The 17112-nt window shown below is 42.1% G+C and overlaps 1 protein-coding gene across 1 annotated transcript in view; it reads left to right on the forward strand.

Annotated features, from left to right (window-relative positions):
* Positions 1-1932: 1932 nt before the first annotated feature.
* The window catches only part of LOC109911274 (microtubule-associated protein 9-like), a 179344-nt gene continuing 164164 nt past the window's right edge, over positions 1933-17112 (forward strand). Inside the window, exon 1 of the mRNA XM_048600419.1 lies at positions 1933-2096. Coding sequence (XP_048456376.1) covers positions 2094-2096 — 3 coding nt within the window. The 5' untranslated portion in view covers positions 1933-2093. The remainder of the gene's footprint in view (positions 2097-17112) is intronic.

Raw genomic sequence — 17112 nt, forward strand, 5'->3', positions numbered from 1 at the left:
GACTTTTTCACTGCTACGTGCTAATCTATATTCTTTTTTACTCTGTAACAACACTTGTAGTTACTCCGTAAGATTTGCACCTAGGTACTTGTACCCAAGATGATGCCATTAAAAGCAACCATTCTAAAAACTTTTCACTGTATTCCTGTACCTCTCTACTGGAGCACATGTGACAATGAAGGAAATTCTATTCTATCCATCTGCATCAGGATAGCCTGAAGGCTCGCTGCTTCTTCCTTTGGAAAATGGCTATGATGTATCAATATATAAAAAATAGCGCACTGCCGAATATTTGCATACTTCCGCGTACCCCCACTGTGGTTTACAGATCCCAAACTATGTCTCAACCATCTCACATACCCCTTCCCCACCCTCCCAGAACAACGATAGCATTCCCTTTGTGCTCAGTTTCCACTCCAGCAGACTCTACATGCAAATGATCATTCGCCACCATTTCCATTACTTCCCGTAGGATACCACTATCTGCCCCTCTTCCACTGTCAGCATTCCACAAGGATGGTTCCGTCTATGACACCCTGGTCCCCTCTCAATCACTCCTAACACTTTCTCACTCCCCCATGGCAACTTGCCAGACAATCGGAGAAGATGTGCCACTTACCCATTCACCTCTTCATTGTCCGAGGTCCCAAACATACGTTCCAGGTGAAGCAGTGTCTTCCTTATAGTTCTTTCAATCTCGGCTACTGTATTCGCTACTCACTATGCAGTTTCCTTTGCATTGGCGAGACCAAACCCTGAGTGGGTGACTGCTTTGGGGAACACTTCTGCTCAGTCCATAACAATGACTTTGCCCTTCCAATTGCTTGCCATTTCAACAAACCACTATGCTCCCATGCTAACATTTTCATCCTTGGACTGCCACAGTGTTCCAATGAAGCACAACGCAAGCTGGAGGAACAACATGTTATTTTCTGCTTAGGCACTTCACAGCCTATAGGACTCAGCATTGAATTTCACAATTCCATTTTCCTTACTCCCCTGCCCCTTGCCCCGCACCATCTTATGTGTGTCTTCTTCACTTTGCTCTCTGCAGAGCGGACCTATTTTATCTTTTTCACGCCTTCATTTACTGTACACCTATTTTGTATCTATATCCCTCCTTCACCTCCATCTGCAATCCCATTTGTCTTTTGTTCAGGGCATCCTCACAATCTGTTCTACTTGCTCCTCCTACCACTAGGTCAACGGCATTAAAACCACCACTTCTGGACCGGCCTTCCCTTGAACCATTTTTCTTCTGTTCCGACTTCTACCGTCTATGCAGCGCAGTCAATGCTGCGATCCGTGTCGCAACCGATTGCCGTGCTTGGAATATCTGAGCGGTTGTGCAGTTCGGGGGAACGTTGTTTCCTGCCCATTCTGAAGGGCATGAAACTTTAATTCTGTTTCACTCTCCGCAGATACTGCCAGACATTCTGTGCGTCTTTGTGTTTATTTCAAATGTACAGTATCCGCAGTATTTTGCTTTTCCTTGAATTGCTGAAGTGGAGACTATGTGGAATGACGTTTTTCCGCAAGAAAACAACCGAACAGAGTTCAATATGTTGGAAGTAAGGAAAACTTTAATTCCATGTCAACAAAATCTCTTCATCTGAAATGAAACAGATCAAAAAAGCTTCGATTGGGAACAATCAATCGCGTTGCTTTAAAACATTGACAACTGACTAGGGTCCTACAGATCACAAAGATGTTTTCAGAGATCTTGGATGCCTTTTGAAGCATTTTGAATTAACGGAGAGTCAGAGTCTAACTGAATATCAGGAACGGCAAAAAAAAATCAGGTACGAGATCGAAAACTGGAGCTGACAGCGAAGACCGGAAAGTGACTCCACCGGCGAACTCTGGGAAGCGGCGCTTTCAGCGTCGATGGGATTTGGCACTCTTGCGCTGCTTTACGCCCAGCGCCCGTGATTGGCCGATTGTATCAATTGTTTATAGTTTCCTGGTTACGGGGAGAGTCGTTGAAGCAGTGTGAGATTGTAGGTGGGTATCTAGTGAATTATAGTAGAATTCGAAGAGAGGTGCAGCCGAGCTTGAGAGAGCCAAGAAAAAGACTTCGCGTGTATCGTGATATGGTAAATATTTTGGGTTCCCCCCCCCCAGGAGCTAGTTATGATTTCGTTCGAAGCACTCAGCAAACTAAATTACGCTGTCACTGTGATCAAGCCAGAGAGAAACACTGGTCCCCAAAATGGCGTTGGGATTTAGTCCAGCGAGATATAACACTGACCTTAAATCAATTTGTTATTTCTTAGCCCAAGATTGATTTTAGATGCAAGTCTCAAAAGCAATATTTTAGAAGCAAATACTACATTCAGAAAATAGCACTTTGTAAATGTTCTAATTTATGAATTGTGCCAAAAATCACTGGTATCGACTAAATGTTCTAAAATGTTGTCATGGATTGTTTTAAGATGTTTTCTCAAAGTTGCCAGTTAGGAATGTATACGTATGCGCATGGCGTGCCCATAAGTTTAAAGAGCGAGTTCCAACTAACCGCTTTGCACTTGGGTTTGTACTTAAAAAGGAAGGTAGGTTTACTTCTACATTCATGCACTGGCAGTTCTCAACGGAAGTGTCTCACATGCTGAAAGGTTAGTTAGAAGTGAAGATATAATCATTACATATAAAACGTTGAATGGCTTTAAATCTTTCACTATCAATTTTAATCGTTCTGGTCAGAGGGGAGATGCCAGAGGACTGGAGGACAGCTTTGACAGTGGGAGGTCATTCCTAACAAATCTGGTGAAATTTTTTGACATGGTGACCAAGGGTTTGGCTGAGGATAGAGCAGTTGATGTAGTTTATATGGATTCCAGCAAAGCCTTTGATGAGGTGGCCACACGGGAACTGATAAAGAAGGTAAAAGATAAAATAAGTAAAAGGATTCAGGGTAACTTAATTGGTTTAGTGATAGGAGACAGAAGGTAGTGGTAGAAGGCTGTTTGCATGACTGGAGCCTGGTGTGCAGTAGCCTACCACAGTGATCAGTGCTGGTTCCCTTATTGTTTGTGATATTCATAAATTATGTAGATGACAGAGTGTGGTTAATGATAAGTCAGTTTGTGGATGATACAAAGATTGGCCAGATGGTTGACAGTGAGGAGGAAGGTGTAAGGTGATAGGAGGATATATACGGTTGGTCAGATGGGAAGATGAGTGGCACATGGAATTTAATCCTGATAAATTTGATAACTTTGGAACAAGGAACAAGACAAGAGATTACTCAATGAATGGCAAGACAGTAGGAAGTTCAGAGGAACAGGGGGCTTTTGGGGTGCTTGTCCACAAGTCCACAAGACAGAGATTAATAGGGTAGTTCAGAAGGCATCTGGGATTCTTGCTTTTATCAATTGTTGCATGCATTATAAGAAGTGGGACATCATGTTGGAGCTGTACAGAACTTTGGTTAGCCATTGCTGGAGGACTGTGTGCAGCTCTGGTCACTGTAGGAAGGATGTCATTGCACTGGAGAGAGTGCCAAGCAGATTCACCAGAATGTTGCTTGGGGTGAAGCATTCCTGCTATGAAGAGAGGTTGGATAAGCTTGGGTTGTTTTCTTTGGAGGAGAGAAGTACACCTGATAGAGGTTTACGAGATTGAGGAGCATGGACAGAGTGGATAGAAATCAGCTGTTCCCCTTAATTGAAGGGTCAGCAGTGAGGGGCATGTTTTAAGGTAGAAAGCAGGAGATTTTAGAGAGTATCTGAGGAAAAATGTTTTCACCCAGAACGTAGTAATCTGTAATGCACCGCCTAGGTGCATAGCTGAGGCAGGTGACCTCGCATTGTTTAAAAGTACTTGGATGTGTATTTGAAATGTCATAATGTTCAAGGTTCTAGACCTGGTGCTGGAAAGTGGGACTAGTGCAGATTTAGTGCTGTTTTTGGCAGTACAGAATCATTGGGCTGAAAGGCCTCTTCTGTACTGTGTGATTCTATAAATGCTGAAATTCTGAATAAACTTTCAATAGAATTCACTCATGCCAATATACTCAAAATCAAACTGCCATTGTCATGGGCACCAAAAAATCCAAGGTGTCCTTATTTTTGCTTCGTAAGCTGCTACTTGGCTTTATCAGATAGTATTGCCCGTATGAGTTACTTTTGGTATGCAAGTTCATTTTTTGCCAGGTTTGTAACCAAATTGACTCCATGTTATGGATCAAACATGCATTCAAGTGTTGAAACTGTTCCTCCCAAGTTTGGCTGAACACAAACTATTCATATATATATAAAATACAGTTGTATAATCCTTCAATTACATTGTTGATTAATCTGTGGAAAATTGCTGGATCATTTTCATTCTGAATGGCATGACTTTACATTGATAAAGTAAGATATTTCTTTGAATGCATGGCTTAATGGAACTTGCCATAAATATTCCTTTAATAGGTCAATCTATGTAATGAACATTGCTTGTCCTCTTTCTGAATGTAAAGCTTATTGCCAACCACACAGATGTGAAACATTAAGGTAAAATAATTATGAAGATTAGTGGAATCTAATCACAAAAAAAGTCTCATAGCTTTTTAAATATTTCTCATCTAATTAATCCAGCATTGGCCAAGCTATACCCACCATGACATTCTTAGTTTTACTCAAAGGTGACCATTGACCACAATTGCTAAAGAGACCACGGGGAGAATGTGCAAACTCCACGCAGACAGTCACCCAAGGGTGGAATTGAGCCTGGGTCCCTGGTGCTCTGAGACAGCAGTGCTAACCATTGAGCCACCGTTCTGCGCTATGTACATCTGTCTGCAGCAAACTACAGTTGTGTAATAAAAGTTCAAAACAAAATGCTACTGTGATTACTAGTAGAAAATGTATGGTTAACAGTAATATTCCAACATTACAGACATACCTTAACAACTGTTTAAAGCTGTTTATGGAAAACCACGTGGTACTGAAGTTCATAAAGTTTTAATTCACTTGCATGAAATATTCTTGAGCAATAAATCACCTTGTGCATCCAAAGAACAAAATGGCCAAATATTTAAAGAAGCTAAAAATATTTCCCATGACTCGTATTTTAATAACCAGGGGGCATCAATCTAAGGTAGAGGACAAAAAGCCTAGAGGGGTTTTAAGGAAGATTTTTTTCTTTCATTCAGAATGGATGGGTAATTGGACTTCACTGCCTCAAAAGGGTGGTAAAGGCAGACAATCACATTTAAGAAGTGTTTCAATGATCCTTGCAGTGCTTTAGCATTGCAAGGCTTCGGGCCTAATGCTGGAGCATGGGGCTAGAGCAGATATGTGCTTGGCAACCAGGCGTGGACACAATGGGCCGAATGACCTCTTTCTGTGGCAAACTCTATGGCTGTAATCTATCTATCTTTCATAAATCTTTGCTGACTCTGTCCGATCCTGCCACTGTTTTCTGAGTTCGCTGCTCTTCAATATTTTATGTTGAACTATAACACTTACCCACTACTGACACCAGGCTGACTGGTCTATAATTCTCAGTTTTCTCTCTACCTCTCTTTTTAAATAGAGTGGTCATGTGAGCTACCCACCAATTTGTATGAATTCTTCCAGAGCCTATAGAATCTTGGAAAGTGACCACCAATGCATCCACTATTTCTAGGGCCACTTCCTTAAGTACTCTGGGCAGTAGATTATCAGGCCTGTGGGATTTATTAACTTTCAATCCCATCACTTTCGCCAACACCGTTTCTGTACTTAATACTGATTTCATTCAGTTCCTCCCTCTCACTAAATCCTGTGATCTCCAACATTTTTGCAATGTCATTTATGAACATAGAACCAAAGTTTGTATCTAGTTTCTTTGTTCCCCATTACAAATTCCCCTGCTTCTAACTCTAAGGAGCCATATTTGTCTTCACCAATCTCTTTTCTCTTCGCATGCCTATAGGTAGTTTTACAGTCAGTTTTTATAATCCCTGCAAGCATACTCTTGTACTCTATTTCCCCTTTCTTAATTAATCCCTTTGTCTGAGTTTTTTGAGTTCTGAGTTTTAAACAATTCCCACTCCTCGGGTTTTTTATTTCAGACCAATTTGTACACCTCTTCCTTGGATCCAATATCATCTCTAACTTTTCTCTTTTAAGCCGTGTTTGGACACCCCTCCTGGTTTACTTTTGCACCAGGCAGGATTGAACAATTGTTGCAATTCACCCAAGCACACTTTGAATATTTCCCATTGACATTCCATTGTCGTCCAAGTAACATTTCCCAATCTATCATTGTCAACTCGCACCTCATACCATCATTATTTTCTCTATTTAGACTCAGGACCCAAGTCACATAATCAACTATATCACTCTCCATTTTGATGAAGAATTCTATCGTACTACATGTGAGACATTCCATTCATACAGGACTTTGCCAGACAGTCACTGACTTTAATTCACATTTTTTTGTTGCAGTCACTAATTCTAACAATCTGTGGTCATTGTTCCCCCTAATGTTTTTTCTTCTGTGACTTGCAGAGCCAAAGTAGACAAACAGGATGCTGGAAGAACACAGCAGGCCAGGCAGCATCTGGAGGAAAGGAGCAGTCAACGTTTCAGGTTTTACCCTTCAGGACTGGATGTGGGGGTAGGGGGAGCCGCAGATAAAGTGGGGAGAAGGGAAGGGGTGGAGGTGGAATGATGGTAATAGGTGGACACTGGTGGTAGGTACAACCTGGTTGGTCGATAGGAGGGACCTGTTCATCTACCTTGGATTCCAGCATCTGCAATTTTTTTGTCTCTTGCAGAATCAGAACTGATTGCTGTGACCCACATCAGCACGCCAATCATTATGCACGTGCCGCAGCTTAGAGTTGATGTTTGTTGTGGTCTATATAGACTGTGGTCTCTCTCTACTTATTTTGGATATAGATCTCAAAGTCTTTGAAAGCCTATAATAATCTGAGGATTTCCTTCTCTACTGTCACTACTGTGTTCTGATCATTATCTGCAGTTTTCGATCCCTGAATTGAGGAGGGATGTGGTTGCATTGGAGTTCAGAGAACAGAGATTGAGCAGTTTAGGCTTAAACTCTCTAGCATTTGGAAGATTGAGTAGAGATCTAATTGAGTTATCTAAAATGCAAAAGGAAGTTGACAGGTTGGACGCGGAGAGGATGTTTCCTGTTGTGGCACAATCTAGTTGTAGGATAAGGGTTCGCAGGTTTAAAACAAAGATGACTAGAAATTTCTTCTTGCATAGGACCATGAATCAGTGGAATTCACTACCCTACAGTGCGATAGATGCTTTGACTTTGAGTAAATTTAAGGAGAAGATTTTAATTCGTAATGTGTTGAAGCGTTCTGCAGAGCGGGCAGGAAAGTAGAGTTAAGACCAAGATGAGATCAACCATGTACGCGTTGAATAACGCAACAGCCCTGAGGGGCTAAAAAGCCTACTTCTCCTGACGAAGGGTTTTGGCCCACTTTCCTGCTCCTTGGATACTTTCTGACTAGCTGTGCTTTTCCAGCTCCACATTTATTGACTATCTTGCAACATCCGCAGTCCTTACTGTCTCCAAGCCTACTTCTCCTAGTTGTTATGTTCTTTTGTTTATTTTTGGATAAGTACACAAGTGTTGTCTCTATGCTGGTTTCGTCTCCATCACCACCCCCCCACCCCCAACAAACCTCCAACCCCCCAGTAAATCTTTATTTTTATAGGGTGACCCAGTGGCTCAGTAGTTAGCAATACTGCCTCACAGTGCCAGGGATCTGGGTTCAATTCCACCCTTGGGTGTCTGTCTGTGTGGAGTTTGCACATTCTCCCCGTGTCTGCGTGGGTTTCCTCCAGGTGCTCTGGTTTCCTCCCACAGTCCCAAAATGCGCAGGCTAGGTGGATTGGCCATGCTAAATTGCCCATGGTGTTCAGGGACGTGTAAATCAGAGGACGATTCTGGACGGGATGCTCTGAGGGTCAGTGTGGACTTGTTAGGCCGAAGGGCCTGTTTCCACACTGTCGGGATTCTATGATGAGATTGTTTCACGTTTTTTTCCTAGCCAAACCAAACCTTATAATATAATAATCACTGTGTCCTAAATGTTCCAGTGCTGATAATTGAAACATTTGGCCCACCTCATTCCCAAAAACAAGTAATATACCTCTTTCCATGTTGAACTGGAAAACCTACTGATATAGTGATTTTTCTGAACACACTTTAAGAATGTTTGGTTATCTCTGCTGTTTTGACTGCTACTATACCAGTTTATATATGGGTAATTGAAATTGTTCAGAATAATTATTTTTCTGTAATTTGCACCCCCTTGTAATTTGCTTGAAAATTTGATCCTCTACATCTTTAACACCAGTTGGAGGCATATTGACTACCTCATGCAGTGCAATTGCACAGTTTTTGTTTTTTTGGCTGAGTTCAAATTTATTCTGTCTTTGACCTCTCTAGGGCCTCCTTTCTCTCAGGAATTGCACTGTTCTTACTCAATGCAGCCTCTTCTCCCCCTTTCCTTTCTTTCCTATCTTTCTTGCTTGTATCCAGAAATATTTAATAGCCAGTCTTCCTCCACTTTTGAGGCAGGTATTACAATCCCATTGGGCACCTAAGTAGAACTTGAAGCACTGTGTTAATTGACCAAACTACACCACAAGACTTAAATGTTCATATATATAACTTGTTTTCATAAGAAAATAATATGAAAGAAAGCACAATTAACTTAATATTGTAGTTTATAAGTACTTATACAACATCTCAGTTCTGTTTTATTTAAATTCTATAATCCCTCCGCATATATGCCACAAGAATCTTGAAGGTTCGTTTCTTCTTCACATCTTCTGGGACCAAACCAGAGGTACACCACAGCCCTCTGAAATTCACTAAAGATTTCCTCAGAGTTCTAGCTTTTTTTTCAGGGCATGAGATTTATAGGGATCTTTCTGTTCTGTTTTGTCTAAGTGACCCTCCAGTATTTCCTTAAAGGACTTATGGCTGTTCAGCCCATTATCTTCGCTGCTGGCAGATACGCAAATGACCATCACAGCCTTCCAAGCTAAATCAGCTAACCGCTTTCTTCGACATGGCTTTGAGAACCAGTGTAAACCTTTTTCCTCAGGCTTCAAACTAGGCAAATCTTTTAACTTCTCCATTTGCTGCTCCCGACCACCACTCCCCCACAACCCTTTCACAAATTCCTAAATGAACTCAAGCCTGCATTTGCACAATCATGAGTAAAGCTAGTGTTTTCTCTTCTTAAATACAGGCCTGAATCATTTCATTTGGCTATCTCAAGCTGTAGTCTACACCAAGCAAAATTTCTGTTAGGAGCACCCAGATAAACGAAACAAAGGAAGCTTTGAACTCCTTGGTTCATCTCTGTCAATACAGCATGTTTTGGAAGATCCCAAACATGAATGCAAATTGACTATCTGAGCTTCAACCCATACAGTCATAAAGGTACACAACACAGAAAAAGCCCCTTCAGCTCATCGTGTCCATGCTGATCAAAAACAGCCACCCTAACTATTCTAATTCCATTTCCCAACACCTGACCTATAGCCTTGGCATAGTACTTCTGAAATGTTACGAGGGTTTTTGCCTCTGCCACCCTTACAGACAGTGAGTTCTCACTACCCTCTTGGTGAAAAAGATTTTCCTCACATACTTTCTGAAACTCCAGACTTTTACCTTAAATCCATGCCCCAGACAAGGGGAAAAGTACCTTCTGTCATATAATTATTTATTGAATCATCATTAATTATGCCTCCTCCATAACTTTATACATCTCAGTCATGTCCCCCTCAGTCTCCTTTGCTTCAAGGAAAACAAACCCAGTCTATCCAACCTCTCTTTAGAACAAATTCTCCAGCTCGGGCAACATCCTGATACATCTCGCCTGATACATCTCTTCTGCACCCTCTGCAGTGCAATCACATCCCTTCTATAATGTGGATTATAGAACTACATACAATACTCTAGCTATGACCAAACCAATGTTTTATACATGTCCATATAATCTCCCTGCTCCTAAAACACTCTGCCTTGGCTAATCAAGGCAAGTATTCCGTATGCCTTCTTTATGTACCTGTCCCCCTTTCTTAAGGAACTGGTGGACATACACATCAAGGTTGCTCTGAGATCGTAAGAACTGCTGATGCTGGAGTCAGAGATAACACAGTGTGGAGCTAGAGGAACACAGCAGGCCAGGAACCATCAGAGGAGCAGGAAAGTTGATGTTTCAGGTTGGAACCCTTCTTCAGAAAATCTCTGACCCTTGGTACTTCCCAGGGTCCTTCCGTTTATCATGTATTCCCTTCGATAAGCTTTGCACAGTCACGATGGAGAGATCACATCCAGAGTGAGGCATAGCCTCAAATATTTTGGGGATTTTGGAGCAGTGTGGGAATAGAACTGGTAAATATTTTCTTTCGTTAAGATTAATTAGAAAGCCGACTGAGGGACAGTTATCAGTCAACCACCTGAAGCCTGAATAGGGTCTCAATAGGTATTAATTACTATTGATGCTTAACCAGTGTAAATTATCTCCGCTCTATTTAACAGAAGGTCTGCATTGCCCTTATCAGGTTTTGCTTGTTAATGTTTCACTAGCTTCATGGGTGGTGGAAAGCATAGAATAAAATTTTAGCACTATGGCATCTTTTTATTGTGTCACTGCACATTCACACACAGCCAATAGGTGTTGTAATGAGCATACTGCCGAGCCCCCTTTGCAGTGGGGGAACAAAGAGAAAAATAAAAGGGTGAACTGTTCCACATTTTGGAAAAAAAAACAGGAGATTCAGAAGCTCTCCTCAGTAGAAACAAAAAGGTGTTAAAAGCTCCATCTGTGTGGTTCACATGTCAGGAAGCAGAGTTCACATCTGAAGTGAGGCACAGCTGAGTGAGTGTATTTTGGGGATTTTGGACAGCTTGGGAATTCATTGCAGAGGGGAGGAAGTGCTTTTTACTTAATTTTTTAGGTTCATACTTTATAAGGTCTTTTTAACAGTTGAAGCCCAGGTTTGGATGCCCAGCGTAAAGAAGGGAATGACACCATAGAAAAACCATAAGTTCATTGGTTGGTAATTGCTGCTAATTTGACTATCTATTACAAGTTACTCTCAGATTGAAGATAAATAGGAGAAATATTTATAGATTAAAAACTAAAAGACCAGGAGGAATTTTTATGCAAAAAAATTAAGAAATAAGTAAATATAATAGAGATGCAGGCCCAGGCAATGAGTGGAACCTGCATGATGTGGAGCTAATGGACCCCATTGTGTTCATAGCGACCACATCACAAGCAATCAACACTTGCTACAGGAACTGTGGCTCAGAGTTGATGAGCTAGAGTCTGGGCTTTGAACACTGGCACATCGTGAAGGAGGATAGTTACTTGAATGTAGTGTTTCAGGAGGCAGTCACAGTCCTCAGATTAATAACCACAAATTTGATCATGGTCAGGAGCAGGAGAGTATACAAGCAAGACAGAGGGATACAGTAGATAGTGCTGCAGGAGATTGTCCTTGAGCTTGTCTAACAGGTTTGAAAGTCTTTCTCCCTGTGTGGATGAGCAGGGGCTGTAGGAAGGATGAGCTAACTGACCATAGCCCATGATACAGTGAGCCATTCAAGAGGAGGAGGAGGAGAAAAGAGAAATATCATCCCTACAGTGTGGAAGCAGGCCATTTGGCCCATCGAGTTCACACCGACCCTCCGAAGGGCAACCTACCCTATCCTTATAATCCTACATTTCCCATAACTAACCCACATAGCCTCCACATCCGTGGATGCCAGTCCACCTAACTTGCACATCTTTGTGTGAGAAAATCACAGCACCCGAAGGAAAACCATGCAGATACAGGGAGAATGTGCAAACTCCACACAGACAGCTGCCCGAGGGTGGAATTGAACCTGGGTCACTGGTGCTGTGAGGCAGTAGTGCTAATTACGGAACCACTGTGCAGGGATAGTATAGGCACCAGTAGTGGGGAAGGAGAGATCTGTTCTAATGGGATGGGCTGTTCCGAAATCATGCTGGGGCCAGAATGGGGGGATGAAAAATTATAAATTCAAAGGTAAAGGAGAAGATAGGATTGCAGGTTAGTAATAGGGCTGATTGTTACTGGACAGAATATGTGAATGTCATATTGTAGGGATATTTGATAATACCAGCATTTTCCACCTCGAAGATTTGTAACTCATTTGATTTGGCACGTTGATCATAGAGTCAACAGAGATGTATAGCATGGCAAAAGGCGCTCCAGTCTAACTCGTTCATACCGACCAGATATCCGAAGTAAATCTACTGCCATTTGCCTGCATTTGGCCCATATGCCTCTAAACCCTTCCTATTCGTATGCCCATCCAGATGTCTTTTAAATGTTGTAACTGTACCAGCCTCCTCTGGCAGCCCATTCCATATACGCACCACCCTCTGCATGAAAAAATTGCCCCGAGGTCTCTTTTAAATCTTTCCCCTCTCACCTTAAACCTCTGCCTTCTAGTTTCGGACTCCCCTGCACTGGGGGGAAAACCTTTTTAGTGGCATGATGGCACAGTGTTTAGCACTGCTGCCTCACAGCGTCAGGGACCTGGGTTCGATTCCACCCTCGGGCGACTGTCTGTGTGGACTTTGCACATTCTCCCCGTGTCTGCGTGGGTTTCCTCCGGTACTCCGGTTTCCTCCCACAGTCCAAAGTTGTGCAGGTTAGGTGGATTGACCATGCTAAATTGCCCGTAGTGTTCAGGGATGTGTAGCTTAGGTGGGTTATTTGGAGAAGGTTCTGGGTGAGATGCTCCAAGGGTCGGTGTGAACTTGTTGGGCTGAAGGGCCTGTTTCCACACTGTAGGGATTCTATGAACCACTCAGTTCAATTCCAGCCCTGGGCAATTGTGTGGAGTTTGCACATTCTCCCCGTGTCTGCGTGGGTTTCCTCCGGTACTCCGGTTTCCCCTTACAGTCCAAATGTGTGCAGATTAGGTGGATTGACCATGTTAAATTGCCTGTAGTGTCCAGGGATGTTCAGATTAGGTGGACTTGACATGGTAAATGTGGGGTTACAGGTATAAGATGGGCCTGGTTGGGATGCTCTTTGGAGGATTGGTGCAGACTCAATGGGCCAAATGGGCCTGTAGGGATTCTATGATTCTATAAATGGAACAAACTTAAAGGCTTTGTACCTTAATGCACAAAGCATTCAGAATAAGATCACTGAACTGATGGCACAAATCAAGGTAAATGAATATGATATCATTAGCCGTTATGGAAATATAGTTACAAGTAGATCAAAATTGGGAACTTCATTCGTTTGGAGAGTCAGGAGCGTTGGACAAGATGGTGGTAGCACTGTTAATAAGGGATAGAATGAGGACAGAGTTAGCAAGAACTGCAGATGCTGGAATCAGAGATTTAAAAGAGTGTGGAGCTGGAGGAACACAGCAGGCCAGGCAGCATCAGAGAAAGAGGAAAGCTGACGTTTTGGGTCGGGACCCTTCAAAAATGAAGAAGAGTCCCGACCTGACACGTTAGCTTTCCTGTTCTCTCTTGCTGCCTGGCCTGCTGTGTTCCTCCAGCTCCACCTTTGTTATTATAGAATAAGGACAGTTGTGAGAGATGATCTAGGCTCAGATGATGTAGAATAAAAATCGAAAGAACTGCGGAGCTGTAAATCAGAAACAAAAACAGAAAAGCTCAGCAGGTCTGGCAGCATCTGTGAAGAAAAAAATAGAGTTAACATTTTGGGTCCAGTGACCCTTCCTCAGATGATGTAGAGTCCATTTGGTCAGAGGTAAGAATCTTCAAAGGAAAGAAGATTTTAATAGGAGTACTGTACAGATCCCGAAACAGTAGCCATTCTGTGGGAAAGGCAACAAACCAATAAAGAATAGGAACATATAAAAGGAATACAATAATAATCATGTGTGAATTTAATCTTCATGTTGATTGGGTTAATTAAATTGGAAAGAATAAATATGACAACGAATTCATAGAATGCATTAGGGGAGACGGTTCGGGAAACAAGGAAATGGCAGAGGAGTTAAACAGACATTTTGCATCAGTTTTTACTGTGAAAGGTAATTTGAACATCCCATTAATTAAAGAATATGGAGGAGGAATTAAGTATCATCATCACTAGAGAAATAGTATTGGATAAAATAATAGGCCTAAAGACAGATAGGTTTTCTAGCCCTGATGACTTGCATCCTATGATGCTAGAAGAGGTCGCTACAGAGATAGCAGCTATGTTGCGTAGCAATTCTTCGAAAATAGTTGGATTCTGGAGAAGGTCCAGAGGATTGGAAAACTGCTAATGTGACATTCAAAAAGGGAGGGAGGCAAAAAGCAGGTAACTATAGGCCGATTAGTCTAATATCTATCGTTGGAAAGGTATTGGAATTAATTATGAAGGAAACTGTAGTGATTGTAATCAGATCACCCAGTTGGACCTCATAGAATATGAGTTCCCTAACTGGGCTATTAACCTTGTCCAATCAGGGAGCCCAGGCTGACAGATAGAGACAGGAGTCTCAAAGGTCCAGCTTTCACTCTGAAAGCTGGCTGTGAGGAAGCTGGACCAGTGTCAAGTATTTTACACGTGAGTAAAGAATGACTTGGTGACGGAATACCTGGAGTTATTTCAGTAGTGACAAGAGAAAGAAAATGAGGTCCTGAAGAAATTTGCTCACACAGGTGTCTTTGAATTGGGGTAAGCATTTCTGGCATCATACTATTAAGAAGCTTGATTCATTCAATCCTGCCGTCGAAGACTGAGCGCAGTATGTGGAAAGAATGTGTTATTTTTTCCAGGCAAATGACATTGGGGCAGATGCAAAGAAACAAGTAATTCTCCTGACGGCTTGTGGACGTGCAGTTTTTTTTCTGGTTATTGGGAGCCTAATGTTTCCTGAAGCACCAGATACTAAAACCTTTCAAGAGCTGGTGTATTTAGTTCAAGAATATTTTGACCTCATAGATCGGTATCCAGGAGAGTACACACAAAATACCATGCAATGACTGCCACAAGCATTACATCGGTCAGACAGGAAGAAACTAGCCATCAGAATACAAGAACATCAGCTAGCAGCAAAATGACACAATAAACTTTCCGTAATATTAGTACGATGAAGGCCATCAGTTTAACTGGAACAAAGTAACCATAGTAGCCCAAGCCAAACATGGACACGCACGGGAATTCCTAGAGGCATGGTTCTCAACCCATAATGCAATCAACATACATATAGAATTGGACCCTATCTACGAACCCATACAGAACAAAACCAGAAATGACACAACTCCCCATAACAGTTTAAATTTCAAGCGGAGTAGAACAACATTGTTTCATCGGAGGCCTCACTGATGATGTTACCTAGCATGGTGATGAAACTTCTGAACGAAAACAAGCCAGCTCAGCGAGCAAGTCAACAACCTCAACACTTGGATAAGTTCATGAATAGGAAAGGTCCGAAGGGATATGGGCCAAACGCAGACAGGTGGGACTAGTTAGTTTGGGAACATGCCATAGACTGGTTGGACCAAAGAGTCTGTTTCCATGCTGTATGATTCTATAACTCTGAGTCTATGGTGTTGAAGGTAGTCTACTGTCATGGGTAGAGAATGAGTTAGTAGGCAGAAAACAACAAGTGGGGATAATGGGTTCTGTTTCAGGTTGGCAACCCTGACCAGTGAAGTTCCACAGGGATCAGTGCTGGGATTACAACTATTATACCATATATTAGTGACTTGGAGGAAGGAAGTGAATGCACTGTGGCCAAATTTGCATAGAAAGTGGAGAAAAACTTTAGAAAGCTGCAACACAAAGGGACTTTGGGGGTACTTGTACATGAAACACAAAGCTAGCACACAGATACAGCAGGTACTCAGAAAGGCTAATGGAATGTTTGCCCTTCTTTCCAGGGGATTGGAGTACAGAAGTCTTGTTGCAATTGTATAAGGTGCTGATGAGATTACGTCTGGAGTCCTGTGAGCAGTTTTGGTCCCTTTATTGAAGGAAAGACAGAAGGGTCTCTTCCCGAAACGTCAGCTTACCTGCTCCTCTGATGCTGCTTGGCCTGCTGTGTTCATCCAGCTCTACACCTTGTTATTTCATTGGAGGCAGTTCAGAAAGGGTTCAACAGAATGATCCTTGGTACGGAGAGCCTATCTAATGAGCAAAGGCTGAACAGGTTGGGAATCTACTGACTGGCATTTTGAAGAATGAGAGTTGGTCTCATTTGAGCCAGACATTATTCATAACGGCTTGACAGGGTAAATACTGAAAGGATGCTTCCCCTCATGGGAGAATCTAGGACCAGAGCGCATAGTGTCAAAATAACCAACTTAAGACTGAGATGAGGAGGAATTTCTCTGTCAGATAGTCAAGAGTCTTTGGAACTCTTTGTCATAGAGAGCTGTGGGGACAAAGTTCTTGTATATTAAAGGCTGAGAGATTGATTCTTGATTAGTGGGGAAATTGAGGGTTATTGTAAAACAGCAGGCTTGAAGGGCCAATCTGCCTATTCTATTCATATTTCTTATGATCTTATGGTCTTGCCTTGCTTGTCCTGTCCAAGTGCAACACCTCACACATAAAGTCATAGAGTCTTACAGCACAGTAACAGACCTTTCGGTCTATGCCGACCATAATCCCAAACTAAACGAGCCCCACTTGCTTGTGCTTGGTCCATATCCCTCCAAACATTTCCTATTAATGAACTTATCCAAATGTCTTTTAAATGTTGTAATTGTACATGCATCCACCACTTCCTCTGGAACTTCATTTCACACACAAACCACTCTGTGAGTAAAAGAATTGCCCCTCAAGTCTTTTCTAAATCCTTTTCCTCTCACCTTAAAAGTATTGTCCCTAGTCTTGAAATTCCTCACCCTAGAAACCTGCCATTCAGTTATCTATGCACCTCATGATTTTATAAACCTTCATAAGGTTTATAAACCTCGACCTCCTATGCTCCAGTGAAAAAGTCCCACATATCCAGCCTCTCCTTTATAACTGAAGTCCTTCATTCCCGGCAACATCCTGGTAATTTTTTTCTAAACCCTCTCCAGCTTAATACTATCCTTCCCATAACAGTACGACCAGAATTAGACACAGTACTCCACAAGAGGCCTCACCAACATCCTGTACAACCTCAATATGATGTCCC

This window comes from Rhincodon typus, chromosome 1 (genome assembly GCF_021869965.1).
Source record: "Rhincodon typus isolate 14 chromosome 1, sRhiTyp1.1, whole genome shotgun sequence".
In the NCBI taxonomy this organism is placed as follows: Eukaryota; Metazoa; Chordata; class Chondrichthyes; order Orectolobiformes; family Rhincodontidae; genus Rhincodon; species Rhincodon typus.